This window comes from Sparus aurata, chromosome 6, assembly GCF_900880675.1.
Source record: "Sparus aurata chromosome 6, fSpaAur1.1, whole genome shotgun sequence".
NCBI classification, from domain to species: Eukaryota; Metazoa; Chordata; class Actinopteri; order Spariformes; family Sparidae; genus Sparus; species Sparus aurata.
In genome coordinates, this window is record NC_044192.1 from 34088771 (window position 1) to 34112827 (window position 24057).

At 42.4% G+C, this 24057-nt stretch overlaps 1 protein-coding gene across 14 annotated transcripts in view; it reads right to left on the reverse strand.

Moving 5' to 3' along the window:
• Positions 1–24057, reverse strand: part of iqsec1b (IQ motif and Sec7 domain ArfGEF 1b) — a 233083-nt gene that overhangs the window by 14813 nt on the left and 194213 nt on the right. For 12 of the 14 annotated variants that reach the window (XM_030420300.1, XM_030420306.1, XM_030420305.1 and 9 more), the window contains 3 exons: positions 5734–6013; positions 1965–3226; positions 1293–1454 (listed from right to left, as the gene is read on the reverse strand). In XM_030420300.1, the coding sequence (XP_030276160.1) occupies positions 1293–1454; positions 1965–3226; positions 5734–6013 (1704 nt within the window). Of the gene's footprint in view, positions 1–1292; positions 1455–1964; positions 3227–5733; positions 6014–10772; positions 10908–22435; positions 22656–24057 lie in introns of those variants that run through there. The other 2 variants (XM_030420313.1, XM_030420308.1) reach the window with 2 other exon arrangements.

Here is a 24057-nt window from a genome sequence, read left to right on the forward strand (position 1 = left end):
ATAGTGACGTAGCTTATTCTTATTCTCCAGGTGTGTGAAGACTGAGTGAAGAGCAGTAAATATGGCATCCTCTGTAGATCTGTTGGTTCTGAAAGCATACTGGTGCCTCCCTGCATTCTTTTGTCACCTTGTAATGGCAAATAAGTTAGCAAACAACCAAAAAAACAACAGTAAGCTTGAGGCTTTCAAATCAAAATCAATCATCTAGAAGTTGCCAGAAAGGTCAGTAGAGCTGAGAATAGTTCCAGAGGTGGGTGATACAGACGGTATGGTTTCATCACTGGAAGTTATCCCTTTTAAATAACACACTGTTATTTGCCTGCTGCTCAATTAGAAATATTAATTAAAGCAAGTTTAATGCAGGACTTTTGTGTATAATGGAGGACTGTGATATTGACCCACCATACTGTTTGAGAAACACAGACCAGTGGTGCTCCCCTCAATTTTTTTTTATAGGGGTGGCCAGCTGGAACAAAAATGGGTGGCAACCAACAGGGAAATATGATATAATAAAAGCATATCATACATATGGGACTGGCAAGGAGAAGCCAGTGGAAGGGTCAGCAAGTGTATCAAAATAACTGTGGCCACCCCTGGCCACCACTACCACTGGCTTAAATAAAGAGAGAACTTTTTTCTCAGCTGAAGTGAGGACTGTGACTTCGCTCTCCGGAGCCCTGATACCTTGATACCTTGCATGTCAAGATTTATAGACGATTTCTCATTGAGCCCTTTAGATATGCCTGTCAAACTGACACAGATGGACCTTTCCTGTCCTTATCCCCCACTGGATCTCAATGGGCTCTGAAAGAGCTGGTGTGCTTCAAGTGAGTTTCAGATAAGTCAATCCAGTCTAAAGTATACAGTACAGGCACTATTTGAATGATGCAAAGAATCACTCCTGGGAAATACTAGATCTTTACAATCTTCCCTTCCCTATCAAAATGACTCAGGAATATAAATGGGGTCTGTATGTTTATCTGAGCATCACAGCAATTTCCTGAGTGGATTCTATTTCTGTTTATTTCCTGGATGTAACTTGAGTCATTATGTGGTACTCAGAAACTCCAAAGACTGTTTGAATGAGTGAAGATTGCAAACTGGCAACCCTATTGGCAACTAAATGATGATTTATGTTCCTGGAGGGAATATAAAATAAAAGGGCAAGTTTGAAAGTGAAATCAAAAGCCTGTTTTGGAGAATCTGCATGATTTTAGGGTTGAGACAAAATGATCCATCTGCATATTAAAATGAAGCAATGATTACACAGACATTACTCGCTGCAAACTCACTCAAGGACATCACGGTTGAACTGCTTCTGTCTGTTACCCAGGAACTCGCCAATCATCTGTCTACTCAAGCCTTTCCTCTGCAGCAGGAAGTGGGCCACACCCACTGGAGTGTCTGGAACAAAGTTCCGCTCAATCAGATACTGGATGCCCTTTTCTGGTTTCCTGGAGATACAGTAGAAGGTAGAGAGAGAGTGAGACAGAGAGAGACAAACAAGGAAGGAGTGACGACACAATCCAAATCTGTGATTATCCCACTGCACTTCTGTCCCTGGCCAAATGTGTGTCAGATGAGGGACAGGATTTAGAGAGGCAAACTAGGAGGTGGGAAGGGATGAGGGCCGAGAGTCGGGAGGAGGGACGTTTCTATGTGGTGCCAATCACAAATGATTAAAAATAACTTAATGGCCGGGCCTGAAAAAAAGCAAATCCACAATCAACTATGATTAAATGGATTCACACAGAGTCAGTTGAATCGCTCTGCGCAGCAGGATGATTCCCAGACTTGTTTGCGAGGGTGGTTTTGTTTTTTCAACATTCCTGCATATCTATTGCAGTTTCATGTTGGGTCTTTGACACAAATATTCAAACATTGGGTGTGTTATGTCTATCAGACTGTGTCTAGTTCTGTGTGAGCAGTTTGCTAATGGATGTCATGTAGAACTGTTTACATACTTGTTGAAGAGGTTTAGGCCAATGCGGTAGTGCCTCTTGCGGATGATGTCATTGCTGAATGCAGGTGAGTCCCAGCTGTTGCGTGTCTCTTTGTGGTACGTTTGCTTGCTGAGCGTCTGCTCCCTCAGGCTGTCCCTGGATGAGGACTCTGAGCTACAGTTGATGGTGTCATTGGAGTTGGATGTGCTGTTGATGCTGTCATTGTCACCGTCAGAGAAATCAGACTCTGACTTGCTCTGCCGGTTTGCAGTGCCATTGATGGCCAGATGGGCCTCCAGTTGTCTTGGCCGATGGCGGGTGGCATCTTCTTCTCTGGAAGGCCCCCGGGGTGGAAGGCTGTGGCCAATGTGTTTAGGGCTGCTCTGCTGGTTGCTGAGGCTCCGATCATAGGCATTCTGTCTCTTCAAAGAGCTGCGATCAGAACGATCACTCAGCTCCACCGAGCTGTCGCTTGGAGGCTCAATGGTAAGTAAGGGTAGATGGTCTACCCGCAAGCGCTGCTCTTGGCACTCCAGAGATGGTGTACTGCGGCAACTGGTGTCCGTGTCCCCTTTCTCATCCTTATGAGCCAGTGACCAGTAGTCCTGGGAAGAGTTGAGGGAACGCTGACGCAAGTCTGATTCTGTGCTGGAGGGCCGGTCGACAGATTGAGACAGGGGTAGTGGGGGTGACAATTCTTCTTCATCAATGTAAAGGGTGACGTCACTGTAAGACGCCGTCATCTCGTCCAGTTTGCGGTGTTCTGAAGCGCTGTGGGAGGGTTTAACCTGGCAGCTGACCTCCCTGTCCATATCCTGGTGACCTCTCCCTGGCTCTGACTGGTTGTCGTCACCATGTAGACTGCGACAGTTTAGAGCATCATCAATGGACTCAGCTAGAGATTTGACCTGCCTAGAGAAGGCATCTTCAAGTTCTGTTATAGCGTCTGTGAAGTCACTCTGTGTCGTGGGAGTCTTTGCCTGCATGCCCATTTCCCCACTATGCTCTGACTGCACCAGCGCACCAATTTTGGTGCCATCATCTGTTAGCGAGACCTGCTTTCCCTCGAAATAGGAGCTGTGGACTTTTTCAGGCCCTTCAAAGGAAAACTGCATTCTCATATTGGATAGGACGATCCGTCTGGACATACGGTTCTCAGACATAGAACTTCTAAGACGCTCAAAGTTCTTGTTCATCTGGTACTGGCGGAAGGCTGTCTGGATGGTGCGGGCTGCATGCCGGGTTATGAAACGCCCACCATATTTGCGCTCTAGCATCTCCACCTGCAGGGAAAGAGGGAACATTGGTGTCAAAAATGCATCTTTTCCTCAGCTACAGTCTTTTCACAAATCTAACCTTGCAAATATTCTCCGTAATGGGAAAACTAGTGACAGTGATCCTAAGGTGAGAACAGGTATAATGAATGCAGTACCCTGAAAGAGACTGTATTTTGGATTTTTTTCATCAGACCAAAGCTGGGAGAAATTTCATTGCTGACCCTGGAGAAGGCTGTTTGACAAAATATAATTGTAAGGTCCAAGTCCTTGATTTTCCAGCTTTCGCCACCCAGATAACATTTTTTATACTTTTAACTGTCTGTTAAAAGTTTATAGTTTGCTCCAAATTATTGAGAAAGGCAACATAATGGAAGAAAACATAGACTGAAACTTGAAGTGGAATTAACTACTCCAACCATTTATCATTATATTCCAAGAAATCATAGTAGATTTACTATTGAAAGATCACTTGAAAGAACTGAAAATCTACTGATAATAATGACGCTGCTTTCTTCTCTACTTTTGTCATGTCTTGAGGAACTGAAGAAGAGTGGCGATGGTATTCAAAAATGACTGGAATTCAGGCTTTATTAGACTCCACTAGACCCCCGGGTAGATGGATAATGTTGAATTATGATGGAAGCACAGCTTGACTGATAAACTGGTAATGGCCCAAATAATGATGAGGAATTGCTCTTGGAGGAACTTCCACAAACAAGACTTGGTGGAGAAACATGATTATAGCTGGGGACTGCATTGATGTTAGATATAAAAAATGACCATAAAGAGACCACAAATTAAAATGTAGTAAAAGACGTGCCAAAACGGTAATTGATTACTGGTGGATGCAACAGCGTTTTAATCTCTTTCATTAAACGAGGGATGAAAATGACTACGCTTGAAAGGAATCAGTCAGGTGTATAACATAAAGTACGCTTACATGAAATGACTGAGAAATAGATCTTTATACTAAAGACATGTACCTCTAGGACAGTGTCCAGAGCAGGTTTATTTAACCCCCCTCTCTTAGCCCCGTGCATTCTGAACCAGTTTTCCTTCTATGGAGGAAGTAGATTGGCACTTATCATATGTCCCTATTTCCGGTGAGGGAAAAGGAGGCCAGTGGTCTTGCCACAAGGAACAAGGACCATGACAGTGAGTGTAACTCCAACAGGCTACGGTGTTTAACAAGAGGACCAGTGTCCTTCCCACCTAGACACAAGATCTCACCAGACAACTATGACATCACTTGTATTTGACCACTATATGACGCTTCAGAGAGACATCAGCTTATAGTAACAGGTAATGTAATAACCTTCAGATAACCTAAGGTGTTTTTACTTGAAATTTACCTATGATATTATCCAGCAGGTACTATGTCGTGACTTTGTAGCAGAGGTCTTCATGCATCCACTTGGTTTGTAGAGGGTCCAATTCTTACTGCTGTTGGTCTCAGGTCTGTGTTTAAATATGTGTAATATCTGAATAAATCAAAAGAGGACTCATTATTGGCTCTAACTGGCGTGTAATGATTTCAGCTTTCATTGATAGGTTTAGCCTCTCTCTTCTTTGAGTCTGTTCTGGTTGACCACATCTTGGAATGACTTTAATCACTCTCAGGTAGGTTTGGATTATGTCCAAATGTCCATGGGTTTTTTTTTTGGACATATTCCAAAATACTGGGGACCAACACATTGCAGCCTCTATGTGAAACAAACATATAACTTTGGAAATGACATGCTTACTGGTATGACAATATACGGTTCCTTCCTCACCTTCTGCTGCAACTCATGATGTGTTTTGTAACACATGTATGTAACTTTTATACATATGGAAATTTGGTTTGAATCCCTTCAATGAATTTACAGCAATAGCAGTGACATATTGTTGAAATGTATTGCACAGTTCATTTCACAGAAGCACGCAACACTATTTGTTGGATGTAGCTCAAACAATTTCTATTTATATTGTGATATCTTGGTTTCAAGTGGTTCCTTTCGCATTTTTTCATTACTAGATTTTGTGAAGCACTGTTGGTCTGTCAATGCAGGTCAAGTATGCAGCGTGGAAGGAACACATTTATTGTGTGCATCTGTGCTGAACATGTGACTCCTTGGCATTAGATAGAACCAGTTAGCTACCAAACCATATAAAGTCACCAAGGGCAATACATTTCTCATAAAAAAAACAATATTTTGTCCCACAGTAAATAAGAAATTATTGACTAGTGCAGCCTAAATGTTTTTGATTAAATAAAAAATAAATTCCAAACCAAAAATATCAGCAATTGAAGGTATTACGTTTTTTTGCTCCTGTCTGACATTATGCATAACATCGTTTTTATTATCTTGCATGTGATTTTTTCATACATTTTCTATATCATGATAAAATACAATATCTATTGTTCTGAATCAATTAATAGTGTCATATTGGCTCAAAAACATATCCAAACCCTGTGTTAGATGTTTCCAGATGAAAGTTGTTGATGTCTTTGTGTACCCTCCCACCCTTACCTGCTTGTCCTGTAGGTCTGATGAGAGCTCATAGCTCTCAGACAGAGAGCGGGAGCGCTTGATGGCCTCCTCCTCTGCCTGCTTGCGGAGGATAGACTGTGAATGCTGAAGCTTGGGTCGGCGCGGCCTCGGGTGGCTGGGCAGGAAGATGTGTCCGTAGAGCTGACTGTCCAGGTGATCGGGGCCGAGCCCCCCGCTGTGGGTCACTGGGATGCAACTGTAGCCGCTGCTGGGGTCCACAGAGGCGCCCACCTCGCTGCCTGGAGCATCACCTTCCACACTGCAACACAACACACAGGGCAGGCTGGGTTAGTTTGCTGAGTCATTTTCATGAGGGCATGCACTGCTTTGTGTTTCAGCTGGAGGCACGTGATAGATGGAAAAAGTGAACTTTGATACTGCTGGCAGGGTACAAATACGAGTGAGAGAATTTATAGCCGCAGTCTGAGTGCTGCCTCACTCTTTACACTTTACAATGCAGAAAATACCTTAAGTCATTCTCAGAAGCTTTACGTCTATTCCACTGGATCTTGATGAGAAGCAATTCAATGCCTTTGAATAAATCATGAATACCGAAGAACAATCACTGAAGTCCATATGACACTATCAGCAGCTCAGTCTTTCAATCTTAGAAACATAGCAACACTGTTAAGAGTGATAGAGGCATGTGAAGCAGTGCCTTTAATATTAAGATCAATAAGGACCAACATCAGCCTGCACAGATTGGATAAACCCTGGCAGTGCCTCACCAGGCCACGGCTAAATGTGAACCACATATCTGTTCACTTCCTCCACACCTCTCAGACTGTTGTGATTACCTGAGAGGGCTAAATGCACTGGGCTTTGAAGCTTGAACACAGCTCGATAACTCTTACTTTGAGGCATCAAAGCTGGTTTTACCAGAAGAAAAAACAGTAACCTTATATGAATTCCTCTTGATTGAGTGAAATAACAAGCTGTGCCACCCCAGAGAAGTTTTGCCTTTTTTTCCTTATTCAGAGGCAGAGCTTGATGCCAATGCAAGACTAAAAAGAATGTTACATATTTTAATTCAATGCATTAGAAGCCAGCTCAGCAAGATGGGGGTTTTGATGTGAGAACAAGGAAGGCAACTGAATATGGCCTGAGTGAATACATGTCCACTAAAGACACACAATTTGAGAGCACAATAAAAGCGATCCTCGTGACGGCTGCGAACACTAAAATAAACTGATATGGTATCTTTCACAGCCGAAAGACCTGTGAGTGTTCACCATGCAACTCCATAGATTTGTATTCAGTCAACGTCTAGCTCTGGAGGTGGACACCAAAGTTTCACTGGCAGTTGGCTTGTAAGGTGAGTGTGAATAAAACATACTGTGCTTCCTTCTTTGATTACTTGCACAGAATATAATCTTACAATTCCACTATCAGAGAGTAGAAAACAATAAATTCATGTGAAAGGGTATAGGCCTACTGCATGTGCACCATCCAACCTTGTATGAACGGCACAGTCGATCAGTCTAAGAGAGAAAAATGTCTCCAATTCATCAACAAAAGCCAGCTGACACTATTATGTAGTTATTGGACCAGACTTTGAAAAAAACGGCACCTGATTTCCCGAACTTCACCTTGCCAGTTACAGTCTGTGGTGCAAATGTGAGCTTTTGTACCTTAAAGCAACCTTTTTCAAAAGACGATCAATACAGTTTCATTCTGTTTGTCATAAGCTGATGGATGAAGTGGCGAGGCTCAGAACAAGGATGCCCATCTAGAGGCATCTATCACTTCATAACCTTGTCAAATTCCTCGCTCTCGGTGGGAGAATGTGTCAAGGTTAGATAATAAAGGCTAGAATGAAAGCTTTAACAGGAAAGAGATTTGATGTCCGGAGGGGGCTCAGAGCAGCAAAGACGTGGTACATGCAAGGTGAAACGAGTAGTGAAAAATCATGTCTCTCATTAGCCTGTGCAAACAGAATACTTGAGGGTGACATTTAAACACGCTCAAATACAATTTATTTCATTCATGAACAGTTGATTCCAGTGATCAACAGAAAATTCAGATGCCACATGTCATTTTACTTTTTTTGGGAGAATGTGGAAGGCATAATCTACACCAGTTCAGTGCTGGGGGTCATAGGAAATAAAAGACCAAAAATATTGTTCAGCTTTTCAATTTAACATTCTTTTCTCCTGACTTATCCGCCAGTAGGTACATAAAAGGGCAGGGTATTTCATATGTTGTAGACATTAGTTCTCTGAGTCAATTATGTTATTTTGGGCTATATAAATAAAACCACCTTGACTGAATTACTGGATTATTTTACCTTCTCAGGCCTCAGGTTATTCAAATGAAACAGTCTGAAAACCTGGTTGAAGTGATATCTAAGGCTATACACATACAGTACAGCACTGCCTGTGATGTATTTTAGGTATCACTAGACATTTAAGTGGGAACTGCATTACTCCAGTTCCCGCAAGTACCACAGCCAGGGAGCTACTAACATACAAACATACACATACATTTATATTCAAAACACACAACTTCAGTTGTTTAGAATAATGCTGCAATGCTGCTTTCCTGTGAAGCCCCCAAAATGTTTTGTGGACTACAAAAGAGATGACGACTGAATTTTCATTTAAGGGGGAACTGTTTCTTTAAGCCACGTCACAGTGAGGTAGGCTCAGGGTCTTCAGTCATGGGATAAGATCTCTCATTAGAAAACATGTCTTCTCCCTCGGAGCCGGACACTCGACGCTCATTATAAACACCCTCTCTGCATCTTCATTCTCCTCCCCATGCATCCTCAACACATTTTTAATTCTAAAAGGAACAAATTTAATCAGACAGAGAGAGTTCTTTAATTAGACTGAAGGGTGGGCTGTAATACGTCTGCTCCAGCAGAGGATGTCGAATTGGAAATATCCATTTGTTTAGATGGAAGAGAGGCTTTGCATGCTTGAAATGTGGCACTCAGCTTGAAGATGAGAGTAGGCAGATGCCTGTAGGAACTAACTGTAGACTGAAAGCATGACAGCGCCCAAGGCATGTTTATGTCCGCACTTAGCTGGTCTTGTTGCATTAGAGTAACTGAGCAAGATGTTCTTCTGTTAGTTACACATTGAACAACCACGCAATGTGTTTAAAAAGACAACAACAGAGACAATCAGTTTCAACAAAACAAGGACAGTTGGTTGAGGACAACCATTCCTTGCAAAATATACAAAAAGTTTTTCAGTTTCAGTATGAAGCTACTTGTCTTCGTGCAGCAGGCGGGAGTCTCCCCAGCAGTCAAAGCATTACTGATCCAATTCCCTTAGACAGGGGGAGAGGAATGGTGAGACCCATCAACAAACTGAGAAACTTCTACAGTCTGTGCCAGTCATTATCTAGCCTCATTAACATAAATGCTAAATTACTAAAATTCAACCCAAGCCAAACCCTGTAATTGACCCGACGGTCCACTGTGTCACTGTCACATTTGGCCTCGCCTATCCATGAGAACAACATGGTACTGTGGTCAAGCTGGCATTAACATCAGCTTATGCTTTCAAAATAAAGGCACACAAACCACTTGGTAAGTTAAGGTAAAGATCAACGTTTCATTTAAAATAATGACTTCCTGAAAACAACCATCACTGAGTACAGACCTCACACAGGACTCAAAGGCTAGTTTATTGGGTGATAGCCTCGGGAATAAACTGCTCATGAATAACTTCCTTCAGACATGAACTTTTTGGCTGTTTATTGCAGGTTTGCCCGTTGTTCCCGACATAATAGCCGTCGCTGGGCTATGTCTTCATACACAGGTGAACTTTTCACGCTCAGGCGAGGCAAAAGTCACCCTCTCAAACTGACATCTAGAGGAAATGATATACTATACTATTAGAATTAAAGTAGGACACGGTAGGACAGAATCATTGGATGCTTTCATGTGGTGTTGCAGTGATAACAATGTTTAAAATACAATACTGAAACCAACTCTGTCGGTATCTGTGGTTGAACTTCGATTAACACAATTAATAAAAAAATCTGGCATCACATTTGCCACAGAGGACATTATACAGCTGTTTTCACAAGCTGTGGAGAATTCCATGTGACTGGATAATTAACCTCCAAACAGTCACCTCTATATGCCATTTTTAAGGTTATCGTCAGACAAAGATGCCAGATACGGTTTTAAAAAGTAAGCATTTTTTTTTTTTATACGGATTACACCCGCATGAACATGCACCTCAATTTCCCTCTTGAATCAGGTAGGTGATAAATTCGAAACCCCTCACAATACAGCAGCAACCCATGACAGTAAATACATTGCCAGCTGATAAATTTTAATGACGATGTGTATAGTATGGATGGCTGGGTCCAGCAGGGTGGCAGGTGAAGTGAGGACAGCTCTGGTTTAAACACCTCCCCTAGAGATGCCCTCATTGTGCCGCTGAGTGGCTTCTTTAAGTGCAGCCTCTTCTCACTGTGTCACTCCACGGTGATGAATTAATTACTCAGACCTGTCACTCACACACACAACCTGCCCCATCTGGTTTTCCTCGACTTTTCTGTGTGTTGACACTGACGTTGCTGCAAGCTAGCAACTCTTACAATTAAGTTGAGTAAATATCAGTTAGAGGACACTTGATGAAGAACAGTGAAATATGACTCAGCTGCATTCACTTGCTTGGCACACAGCAGGAAAATCAACAACTGGCTCATTAATGAAGCAGAGACCTTTGCTGCATCACAAACGAAGCACACCTTAGTTGCACAAAGTGTGCACCTTGTGAATCTCATCAGATGCTCTAGTCTGGCACAAAATCCACTACATTGAAGGCAATTTGTCCAATAAGGGGTAACAGCAATTTTGTCGGACTTTAATAAATGCTTTCTAAATTGATCTCAGTGGAGTCTGGCAGCAGTCCCTGAATAAAGCAGCGGCCATTAGTGAAATGTACAACCTGCATCACGAGACAAATTCAGAGCCAAATCAGAGAGTAAGTACATGTCATGCAACTATTAAAAGTATCGACTTCTACACACTGCATGCTCAAGGTTAGGCTTACCAGCTGTCTGATTCCAGCTCCAGTAAGGACTGACTCCTGTCAGAGGCACACTGCAAACACCACATTATGCAGTCTGAGAGCCTACACCAGACCCATAACCACCCTGCTCTCGATTAGTCCATCTCTGGGTTAAATGTAGCTTTGAGCCCTAACCACACAGCTTCAGTCTCGGACACCTCTCTAACTCTGGCCTTCCTCCAGAGCCTTACGAGGAGGGGCGCTTGCAGGAAGAGGGAGGGAATTCCTCCAGAGGAAACTGGGTCGTGTGGCAGCGGGAGCACTGGTGCCCCACAGATGAGGAGGGTCTTAAAAAGGAAGGGGCAACAAGTAACATGTAAAAATGGAAGGGAGATTGGGCAAGCTCTGATGGTGATAGCATCAGACAGGCTTTATTAATAGCTAGAGAATCTGGATGAAAGACAAAGAGTGGGGAAACCCCTGGATATACTGTCCCATTTAAGCTGGTGTCACTATGGAGGTATGTCTGTAGTAATGTGAGCTTTTCATCCAGCTCCTATGGAAGACATATACTGTGTTGGATAATCCCTGCTTTACAGCTGCAGATCAAAGGCCTAAAAATGGTGCTTAAAATGATTGTATGACTACCACAGTCATCTAACAGACAATGCAGAACAAGCAGCAGCTGCTTGGCCAGGCGACCTCGCCGAGCTATCCTTTAAACAAACAAGTTAATGGGGAATGTTTGACTCACAGTCCCTCCCATCTCTGTGCTGATGGTTAGAGTGATTTCCCCCAGTCTATACCCCCGCCTAGGCTCAAGACGTGAGCAGTGAGGGGCCTATCCATTTCCGCATAATGATATCATTACCCAAACAACGGGCATGTATCAAGTGGACCAAAGTGGACCAAAGATGTTATCAAACCAAGGTCACTAATATAACAGAAGATTTTATGAAATTTGTTTAGTAATTCTTTTAAGCCACACACACGCACACACACACACACACACACACACACACACACACACACACTAAAACATAAACTACGGACTAAATAATAAGTAACAAGTCACAAAATAATCAAGAATGACAATCAGTACAGTGCTTACCACCACTGTGGCCCAACAGTCGCATTTTGTAGTCATTCATAGACACTCGCCACCGAAATTCACCTGATTCAAAGATTCAAGATCAAGATTTGTGTGTTATTTAACAAAAATGTAAAAAAAAAAAAAAAAAATGCCTTTTCTCGAGATGTTACGTCCTTTATTTGGATCTACACCAAAAGTAAATGTGGTCCACTCTGTGCTGTGACACCCATCCTCCATTACATTTTCATGGAAATCCATTCAGATATTTTTGTGTGATCGTGCTGACAATCCAACCGAGTAACTAACTAACCAACAAAGATACAGACAAGGGTGAAAACATAACCTTCTTGGCGGAGGTAATCATTCATGGTGGAGTGATGAGGATGAGTTCAGGGGGCTCACAGCCTGTCGTGTTCTCTTTTAGGACCCTTTGGGCACTGTGCAGACATCTCACATCACAAATACCACTGACTAAATCAGACACTCTGTTGTTGTGTTGTCACATTAGGCTGCGGTGCACACTGTGTAACACGTTGTGTTCCTCTGAACAGAAACGCCTGGTTCTGCCGTGTGTTTAGCTCCATTAGTTTAGCTCCATTTGCCAAACACACTACAGGACTCTACTGCCCACCTGCTGCAGCTAACTAGCGCTCCTCCTGCTGACTTTGTTGGACAGTGATTGTAACAAGCGACGACACATCGCTATGGAGAGAGGGATTCCTGTCATCCTGGAGGTGTCCAAGGGCAGATCATCTGATCATTGCAAACACATTTTCTATTGCCTCTGAGTCAACAGGACTCCATTAGCCTACATGCCGTAACAATAATTAAGAGTGAAGAGGGAGACAGTGCAAATTGCATGTTCATTATAGCTAATTATACCACAGAGTTAAGATGATCTCCCAGAGGACAAGTACGGAAAACTCCTTGACCGTTCTTCTGGACATTCAACTCTGGGCAATGCTCAGGAAATCTGATCCTTTATGGCCCAAAGCTGAATAAAAATAAATAAAGTAGAGATGAGCTGAAGTGATGCACAAACCTGAATAAGACCTGAAACTGATACTAAGTCTTGATTCCTGGCCCAGTCCAATGCACGTTTAGGTTAAAGTAGACGCTAATTTAAACATCGAGCCCAGCCCTGTGCTATATAATCCAGTTGGTTCCTTTTGGCATTAAATAGCCATGAAGCTTAAGATAAAGCTGCAGCAGTTCACACCTACATCTGTTTGATTGCAGACAGGGAGTTTTAAGACAGCTGCCTTTGATCAGACCTTGGGTTATTTTTGTCCCTCTCATCTCTATCTTGACAGTAAGGGGCGAGACTGTAAAGTCGTTAGGAGTGAAGTGGTGTATTTTTACCCCACAGACTAGTCTGAATCTGTACCATATACTAAAGGGGGAGGAACCTGTCAACATACCTTGGCACTGTGACAAATATAAATGATTCATGGACTCAACTTTGACTGTCCATTTACAGTGATCAAATCAAAGTTAATATGGGCAGCTTTAGTGTCTCCAAAAGGGCAAGGAGAGGTTAGCCAGTGGAAAACTGTTTGAACTGCAATGACTGAGATTTTGTGAGAGGAGGATAATGAGGTCCAGCATTCATACTAAAAAAGGGAAAATGATTGGTGTATCGCCTCACTTAAATTTCACAACTGCCAAAGGGTTGGACACTTGACACATACAGTGTCAGTCTGCTCGTACCTCACCAAGTACATAAATGTTGTGAAAGCATCTTACAAATAATTGTGATGGTATATGTGTCTAGTTGTCAAAAATGAAAAGAATCCTGAAAAGAACTGGTTATTGCATTCCACCACTGAAGACGCTACAGTTGAGCCAAATCAAGATGTCAACATAACTCAAAAAAAACATCCTATCCAATAACCTTAGCTTTTCCTGAGGTTTTTCGTAAGCTCATGTAATGTCTTAGGAACAGTTATACAGTTACATTTAGGGACTAGGTCGATATTTTGGTCAATATAATGTGCTTGTTTGCTTTCTTGCAGAGTGTTACATGATAAGATTGAAATCACTCTCGTGTCTGTGCATTAAGTAAGGAGCTGAACCCCGGAGGAGATCAGTGTAGCTTAGCATTAAGACTGGAAACATAGCTCCCAGGTTGTGTCCCCAAAAACAAAACAAAAACACAGCTACACACCTCTGAAGCTCAATAATTATCAAGTTCTACCATTTTAGTTAATCTGAACATGAACAGAAATCATTTGTGGTGTACTCTGACTATTTCGTCACAAAAAGCAGTTTATCCATGGGGCATATTAAAGTATAGAGCAGCAGTTTATAGCCTTTTTGTCAGATGTACCATTTACCCATTACCTATTTCAACTGTTTATCTATCCCTTTGAGTTAAGTGTTTTCACTTCTCTGCTTGCTTGCTAAGATGTTCTCATGCTCTTTTAATACGTGGTATCAAAGTTTTACAGTTGACTCCATGTCAGGATACACCGGTAATGTCGTTAACTGTGATATTTAAAGATACAAATATTGAAATCATATATTGTACACATACTATTATGTAAATAATCTTGCACCTCTTAAATAATTTCCATTTCTTTCCGTTTTTCACTTTGCCACAGTAGGTGGGTGAAATGCACCTTTACAGTTGCCACCAGCCATAAAACAGAAACAATGAAGAAGAAGAAGAAGAAGATCAGGTAGCTAGCCGGCTAGCTACTCCAACAGTGTGTGGATTCAACTGCTGCATAAAATCATGTCTGAGGAGATGACAGACGAGAGTGAGACACTCTGCCCATACCTGTAAAAAGATGATCAATAGCATAAATTCTTATGGCCACGATAATCATGTAGTGAGAATTCTGATTTGTTGATTATTTCTGACCCCAGTTAACTGCAGAATTGCCCCCTGGGTACAGGTCCACTGGTTGGCAATCACTTGTATAGATTATAAGTGGACGATGGTGGGTCCTTTCTGGAATTTATGGTTTTTCAAGGTAAAAGACTTAAATACAGACTGTAACATACATGTAATTACTTAGTGGGTAATAGGTAACAACTGTGTACCATCATTAGGAAAAAAAAAGACAAGTCTTATTATTCCACCACTGCTAACTATCAGCTTGCATCAGTTTCCCTCCTGACCTTTAAGGTGCGTGTGCAGAATGACACTGAAGCAAGCAGACTGGGCTGTACATGACAAGAATAACTAAACACTGCACCCTCAATATGACCTCAATTTAAGTGAGATTGATAAGCTCAGCTTTAGCTGAGCATGGCCTTCCTTTCAATATAGTCAGGCTACTTGTATCCATGTCACCGCCATGACTGTTATGGGTTTCCTCATGTGTTAATATCTATCTATCGCACCTAAGAAGCCATTGAGGAATTCATAAAACAGCTGGTCCTTCAAGGGCAGCTGAATAACTCTGACCAAGTGCTTTCACACTGAGTTTGCAGACAGACAACTCAACACCGGATGGCTCTTTTAAGGGCTTGCGTAACAGACACACCTGTCACGCTCCGTCTAGACTCCAAAGTGGAAACAGCAGGAACTGTCGTCCTTGTATTAATCCCTACATCAGTTGCAGCTCCTCAGGAGGCTTGGCAGAGTGTCACAGCTCCGGTCCGACTATACGATCCCCCTCTCCTCCTGCGCAGCCCTGTACCTTCATCTACAACATCCACATCTCTCCACCTCCTTCTCCATTTGGGGTGACAACATGCCACTCCCACAGCGCTGATACATTTCGCATATTGCACGAGGCTGGTTCTCATCCAGCAGGGCCAAAAATAGAGTCATTGACAGACACTGCATTTTCTGCTCCGCTTGGTAAGTAAATTGACCAGTCAGTATGAGGGGGGTAGCTGGAGACAAATGTGTCTGCATGTCCACCTCCCCAGATGGTACCACTGCGGCTGAAAACAACAGCAGCGGTGATTAGAAACTGATGGATCTGAGATTCAGCACACAAAGGCATTGGGGACAGACATTTTCAACAGGGAGCCCTGACGAATAAAGCACATGATCACACAAACGACACCTTGTATCTGCACTGACGATGGGACATGATGAGATGCACTCAATCTTTTTTTCTGTGCTGTAGCGTTAAAACATCATTCATCACTCAAACTACTTCAACGTATCAAAAGTGAGGACATGCTGCTTGTGTCTGTCTCATATAATGTAAATCAAATATCTCTGGGTTTTAGACTGTTGGTTCTGTCACCTGGGGCTCAGTGTACTTCTGAGTGGTATGGAGTGCTGCGTGGATAACATATCTTTGCAGGTTAATCCAGACGTTAGAATTACAGTAGCTTCCTTAACAAAAAGCCTATGGGAATAATTTTTGGGGAAGTTTACGTTACTTTAAAATTTTCAAATTTTCTATTTCTGAAGCATAAATCAAACTGCTAGAATTATAGAGCTAATGTTAAGCTATAAACTAACTACATCGCGGTTGCATGACATCAATGTCACAATCTCTAAGCTTTCTACTACACTATATCACACACACTTCACTATGAATTGATCTACAAGTTGTAGATCAAGCTTGTGTTAAGCACAAACCTTATTACAAGCATTTACCCAAAACCTAAAGACCTCGAGAAAAGGGAACCAGAAGTGCTAAAATGTTAACCATTTTCTTGGTTTTAGGACTCACTCCTTTGGCATTTTTCACTATTTTATGACCATCTGTGATTCAAAGACTGCTGCCGCCCTTCATCCAAAATCAACGTCCCCTTGGGAGGAGGGTTAGCATCATCACTCTCTATTCCCTGCTGTGCTGAGCTTGGTGCTTCGTTGGGGGTTGGGGAGTGACGAGGCCCGAACTTAGTCACCAAACATCATATACCCCAGATATATGTAATATAATCTCTTTCACATTAAATCAAAAGTAGGTCAAAGTATCCTGAATCAAAATCAAACGAAGCCTAAACCTGGCTTTGTTTGAGCAACCCTGTCTCCTACAAATTATGTTTACACACTACTAATTTGTAACAGCAAATACATTTTGAGAAAAATGTAATACCAACCAAATTATCAGTTTTTATGAACATGCCTGAAAAGTCATCATATGTTCTTGTGGTGACTTAAGCATGACAAATAGCTCAGAGGTTTGCATTTAGGTTAGGTAAAGATAGTGGTTGTGGTTGAATATTGAAAAATCTAATTTGCACTGGACAGTATGTGTCTCTTTTATTGTGTAACCAAGATCTAAGTCACTAATGTTAATAAAAGTGTTTTAGAAGCCTACATTTAACCATACATGAGATGAAGGACCGCCACTGAACAGGATTCAGGCGGCAATTACATTTTCAGGGTTGGTTTTAAAGTGTGTTTGTTGTAGCCTAAAAAATGAGATTATATTTGACCTGATTCTTTTTACAATCCACTTCACCTTAATTATGAGCCAGAACTAAATGTACATAAACAGGCAAGCTATTAAAACAACATCAGCAGTCATAAATGCTGTTTTCCATTAGCCTACATCAACTTGGAGCAAAGACTGCAGCATGTTTTCACCAACAACATGTCAGCACGTATATAATTATCTTCTGTGTAAGCACCATGTCCTGTTTACAGACACTGGGGAATATGTTCATTTTGACACAAAAACAAAGATCTAAGCAGCGATTGCCGCCACGCTCCGGCCTGCTTCTAGCTGCATGACCCACACCCCAAACTGAGCGTGGTCCAAGTCCAGCCCTGCAGGCTGACTGTGTCTCTGGCTGTCCGCTCTAAAGCTGTTTGGCTCCACTTCAGCCCTGTAATCCCTGAGCTCAGAACCCACCCACGTGTGGCCTTCAGAGGGTGGTGGCGGCCCTGCCCTTCCAGCCTCATGCCTCTGCACCAGAGAGAGAGAGAGTAGGAAGAGGGAGGATTAACTTAACTAACCACTGGCTCCCATCATGCACATGCATGTTGCTCCTGGCAAGTGAGGAATACATATATGACAAACAAGACATTGCTTATTGAAAGACTAATACCAACCGCATGCAAGCGTCTATACACTTGTGCACCCATTAAGCACAATCACACGCAAACACACACTATACTGTAAAGCCAGCAAGCTGCAGAGTCAGGAGCTGGCAGCTGAAAACACAGTTGATGTTATGTTGATGACCATATGGCAGTGAATCTGTTCAGTGTTTATGCTGTGCCGTGGTAGCCCCTCGGACCACAGCGCAGTTATTTAGCTTATCTCTGTTAATCCTCCTGCTGTAACTCTTCCTCCATCCTGTTCCTGATCTGCCCGGTGCCAAACCAACACCATTAAGCCACAGCATTGTAGTTAGACCTAAACACTGAGCAAGCTCACACAGACGCTGGGGAAGTTTTAAATGATAGTTTCAGACTTTGGTCTTTTCTGTATAGTTGTGTCCATCAATACTATCAGGTAGTACAAAGCACAACATGAGCAGTCTGAGAACCAGTCAGTAAGCCAATCGACAGCTTAACCAAATACTCTAAACCATGGGGTAAAAGTGAAAGTGAACACACCTTTAGTGTCAGTCATAATCCCGCTTTACATAAGAAACCTACCACAGCTATGGTAAGTAGGGTCGGTCAGAGTTCAAGCAGAAAGTGAGGGTGTAAGCAGCGATGGTTGTTAAAAAAGCAAAGCATTTTGAAAAGCATTTTATGTCTACATTTGTGCCCATGTGCAGTGGGCAATCATAGTAAGAGCACTGTAAGCATGAGTAAATCAACCCTTCAGTGCAGAGAATGGAAGAGTGTGGGGTGAACATCTAAGCAGTGTGTGGCGGTGGAGGGAGTGACGGAACACAAGGGAATATTACTGAACACTGCAGCAGGGATGGCAACATACATGGTCGTGGCCCGGCAGTCCGAGCTATCCAACCATGAGAGCAAGTTACTGTCACACTCTCGGTGTCTCTGCTGGAAAGACGGGGAATGTGGTGGAGCTTGACCACGACCAGAAGCACATTTATGGCCCTTTAAGAGAGTCACCATGTGAGTACCTGCCAGGGTACCTCCTGCAAGAGCCTCTCCCAGTGTGTCTGGGGGAGTGTCACCACACAGTCTCAACCCTGCTGTTAAGATCCTGTTAACAATGGATAAATAACTTAACTTGTACTTTTAATAGTTAAACCAGCAAACTTTTACTAGAGCCACTCAACCCATTTGACTGGTTTTTGGTGATTCTGCCGTATCCCCAGGGCTCAGCAATTTGCAATAATGTTTTATAAAACTGACAGGAATGATTGCCAAATAGACAACAAAAGGCTGTGATAAACCAGATTTATCCTTGAAGTAATGCAGTCAGATTTAATCTCAGCAAGACAAAATAAGGTGTAGCTCTGCCTCAGAATCAAAAATCAAGCACCGTCATTCCCAGGCATAAATCCTTGAATGGTGAATGGTTTCACTTTCTGTATTTGTGCCACAGCTCAGGGTCGAGCTTTTATCATCAATTCCCATCGTCAGTGTTTGTTATTTTTTTGGGGCTGAACGCTGTGCACACAATCTGAGCTACCCTGATGCTATCTGATGATTCAAGACAGGAAGCATTTTTCAGATGTCCTCCACAGATACAGAGCATGGAACTGAATCATTGGCCAGCTCAGAAGCCCACCTAACAGAGATTTGTTGATAAAACCTTCCCTAAAAAAATCAGATTTTATCCTACCAAGTAATACACGATAACATTCAATAATGTAGAGGCTTACATTCACAAACAACTCATCACCCGCGTCATGTGCAGTCGAGACGTGCCGTTGCTCCACACAAGACGCACAGCAGATCCTGACATGTTAAGTTTGCACTGAAAACAGATGAGAGGCTCACAGTGACGTAGACCTGAGGCACTGGTGAACGAGCTGCTGCTTCATTAGTATTCATAAACATTTTGCTATTCCAGGAAGAGCAGCCCGGCTGAGCGTGCTCAGACTGTGTCTGAGAATGGCTGGACACTGACTATGTGTGATGGAGCAGAAGACAAAGCGCCAAAACACAGAAGGGTGTGGAAAAGATGGGGCAGGTGAAACTCTGTGAGGACAGTTTACTGCTCCAGTGAGGAGCACATCGTTTGTGTCATGGAGACCAAAAATATCATTTTGTTACTGTTGGAGAATTTTGACTTTGTCTCTGGTTCTTTGCGTGAAGCAAGCTTTTTGACCAATTCATGATTGTACTAATATTGAACATACTACATGGAACTTTAAACTGGTTATTAAACTCAATTTAATATTGATGATGCATAAGCAAATGAGACCATCTTCAAGAAGATTTGCTATGTCTTTATAGTTTATATAGAATACTTAGAAACGTAATTATTCTTAAAGCCTGACACAGGGTCAGACTGCAACGTAATGGCAGAATCCTGAGGATGAATTGAGGAGTCTCATTGCCTGAGGAAAGACGCTGCTCTATAGTCTGGTGTTACCAAAACAGTTTTCTTTGTTACACTTTTGTCAATGGGGCGCCAGAATTAACAGGAAATTAAAATTTCTTGTAGCAGCTTTATGCAATCACAAATACTACTCACCATTTGATCAAACCAAAGTGGACATATTTAGTGGACTCAGTTTTGGCTACTGTCAGCCCAACAGGCTACAGATTTTGTGCACTGGTCAGTCTAAAACAAATCAGCTAAATCCACTGAGTCCAGTCCCTTCAATGTTAGCTGAGCTACGGCATGCTTATCATCAATATATATTTTGTTTTGTTTGGTATTCTTACTCTGAAATGTAATGCTGTGTGTCAAAACTAGCTTTCATTAAATGCTAAAATATCTGACTGTGAGAGTCCACACTGTTAATCTTTTCCTGTCCTTTTACTGCACTGATCTATTTGGGCATAAGAAGCTGCTAATAATGAAGCCGTTTTGTAAATGATGTTATGTGGTTGGAATTGTGAATGATTTGATGCCATAAGCAGTCTTAGTGTGATTACCCCCTTTCAACAAAAAAAATCTGCTGCAGTAAACCAACATGGCACACAATTTGAACTACTCAGTAAAAGAGTAGTAATCGACAGGCTGAGACGGTGGTTACCTGCAGAAGTGATGTTTATTTGGACAGAACTGTTGCAACTTGTGCACATTTTTTTTTTCCACTGTTTTTTTCATATTTAGGTTTTCAGGGGATATTTTTTCATTGAGGGTCCAATGTTTCTTATAGGGGCATCTGGAGCAGCAATTAACAGCTACACAAATTCCCCTAACCAGACTCAATACATGGGTTGAGTGTCCGTCTGTGGTCTACATGTTAAATAGTTTTTTCCTGGCACCGGGTGTGTCAAACTATTTGGATGAAATGGGATTTCATTCGAGGTGGAATGGAGGAACTTTGAGCTGCCAACTCTTCTTTTCCCTGAATATTCCACACATTTCTGTAGAAACTGTGTTCCTCTGTTCCGTCTTTTTTCTCCTCCTTGTAGCTGTTACCGTCTGTACATCTACACCCTCTAGAGGGGAAATTACATTTCTGTTTGCAAAACTAATATGGGGAAACCGCAGAATGTTGAAACAAGTCAATACTGAATCAAATGTTTTACATACAGGGTTCGTACACATTTTTCAAGGTCAAATTCAAGCACTTTTCAAGCACTTTTAAGGGTCATTTTCAAGATTTTCCAGCACCTTTTTGCTGGGGTAAAATACGTATCTACAGGAATATATATACTCGTGATTTTTTCTTATCACAATTATGTACATTGTATTATGCTGTAAACATCTAAAATTATGTTTCATAATAGCAAAAACTTCAGAAATTAATTATCCAGTCTGATCCCAATTTTGTGAAAGACAGAGTTATAATGTCAAGCACTTTCAAGCACTTAAACTAAAATCCAAGCACTTTCAGGCCTTGAAAACACAACATTTAAATTCAAGCACTTTCAAGGATTTCAAGCACCCGTACGAACCCTGTACATAGGTACTGAAGTAGTTGTTAAACTTCACCTGACATCACCACTAACATATGCCAAATCTGACAGACTAACCAGAGCAAGAGGGTAGTAATGTCGAAAGGCTGAATTTGCTGCATAACTCCACAAGTCCTCCCCACCTCCTCTGTCTCCCCTTCTCATCTCGTTCACGTTGCTTCCCTGCTATCTATTTCTCATCACTGGCACCGAGTGGGCAGTGCTGCTGCCAAAGTGACTGATGGGCAGTACCCTCCACTGTCCTGTCTCTGAGCAGGACCATCAGGGCTAAATTATGCAGCCTGAGATCCTAGCTGAGCGGCCATGACAGGCTATGGATCCGTCTGACACCCCTGCTGCTTTCAAGGGCATTTTTTCCTGGCGAGGGGAAGGAGAGGGCAGATCAGGTGGAGCAGCTGTGCATCATCTGCTGTGAGGCACAGGTCTGAAACGTGAACAGGGGTCATCTATTATCTACCACGAGGGGAAGAGATGAACCCATCGGGTTCAGGCCTAACAGGATAGTCCCCAGACTGTCAGAGAATATATGAAAAAAATGGAAATAAGGCAAACAGAAAATTAAATGTCATTCTGTGTTATAACTTAAAGAAAACAATTTCTCTGCGAAGCACAGTCTTCGAATAACACACTGAGATGAAGGACCCCAGAAATGCTGGAGGTTAAAAAGCAAATCAACCAACAGGAAGGTTACAGTCAGGATGACAGACATGAACATACCTTCAGTGTACAGAGGCTAAAGCTGACTCTGGGCCTGTCTGAACCATGCATTACTTGATTGGAGCTGTAAAGTTTTAATTCCACAAAGATGTCCGAACAAGCAGCGAGAGCAGAACTCCTCTCTTTCACACTGACAGGTTTCCAGAGGAGCGTGGATCTACTCTTGTTAGTGTGGCTAGTAGGCACCACCCTGCCTTCCTGGCTCTCTTCTGCCAGCTCCTGACCCGTCCCTTTTTCTGTGATGGCACACACACACTGTGGCTATTGAAGGACAGGCAGCACCTCTGTCTACGCTCTGGGTCTGGGCGCTGTTGATGTTGGCATCTGCAATAAAGGCTGCCTTTCTCTTTCCTGCATGTCCCCTTGCCCTCCTGCTGTAGTTTTCACCTCTGCCAAGGAGAGCTGTGAGGCTGAAATGGAAGAAAGGTTGTGTGACGGCGTTTTGCCGGCTGTGTGTGCCTGCCTGTCAGGGGAAGGGAGTGGCAGCCTGGTGTGACACACTTGATTACACTGGCTGATTGGGGATTATTTTTGGCATCCAATGGCACCCTTCTAAAACTGAAATTCTATGCTGTGTTTCTCCCCAGTAATTTTATCTTACAGTCGTTATATCATTCATCTGACATCAAATACTTCTCTATTTTACTTTCTGCAAAACACGATATACCTATGAGATACCTATCACATAACATAGGTCTAAGAGTGCAGCACACAACACATAGAGCTCCTCTCTCGTCCTGTCAACTGAAACCCTGGGTGAGCTTCAAGAAATAGAGAAGTAGTTCAGTGTTAGACACTCCCACTGAGATAAATAGTGAAGGAGTAAATATAAGTTCATGTGACAATGAGCAATGGCCAAATGAGAGAGTTGAACTGTCTCAGAGGCTGAATGGACTTTTCCATTTTTAAATTTAAATTACAAATACTTAAATACAGCATCAATCACCAACAGAGTGAGCCACGGAAGCACTTGATGGTTCCTCAATCTTGAGTGCCCTACAAGTCATGGCGTTCCTGCAGATCTTGTTAAAAGGCAGGTGTTCAGATGGTTCCAGGTTGGCTGAAGTCAGTACAATATCAGAGAACCCATCGCTGACACGGAGCTGTAAGTGTGTCTTGTGGTAATTCTGACAATACCCTGCTAAAAAATTAAGGGAACACTAAATCATCATGGTGTCATTGTAGCTTCAGGGACACCAATCTGTCCATTTAGGAAGCACAAGTGATTGTGAATCAATTTCACCTGCATTTGTGCAAATTAAAGTGACCACAGGTGCAATCAAGCAAGTAAAAGCAAGTCAACCTGGTTTTGCATGTGGTGGCCACAGTCAATTGCTCTCTCCTGATCCTTCCTGACTGATTCTTCTCGAGTTGTGTGTTCAGCTAGTATCCTCGTCACTACTGGTAGCATGAGGAGGAACCTGCAGCCCAATGACAATAATCCCTAATGCTCCAATAAGAGTACTCCACCGTATGTTAAAGCCGATCTGCATAATTTACTTCATATAAATTTGCTGATACACGCCTGGAAACGGCTGCATTCAGTTGTGCTGGCAACATTGAACCACTGCAGAGCCAGTAAACACTGCACTTGTAGTTCAGTAGTTCATGTTGTCAAGTAT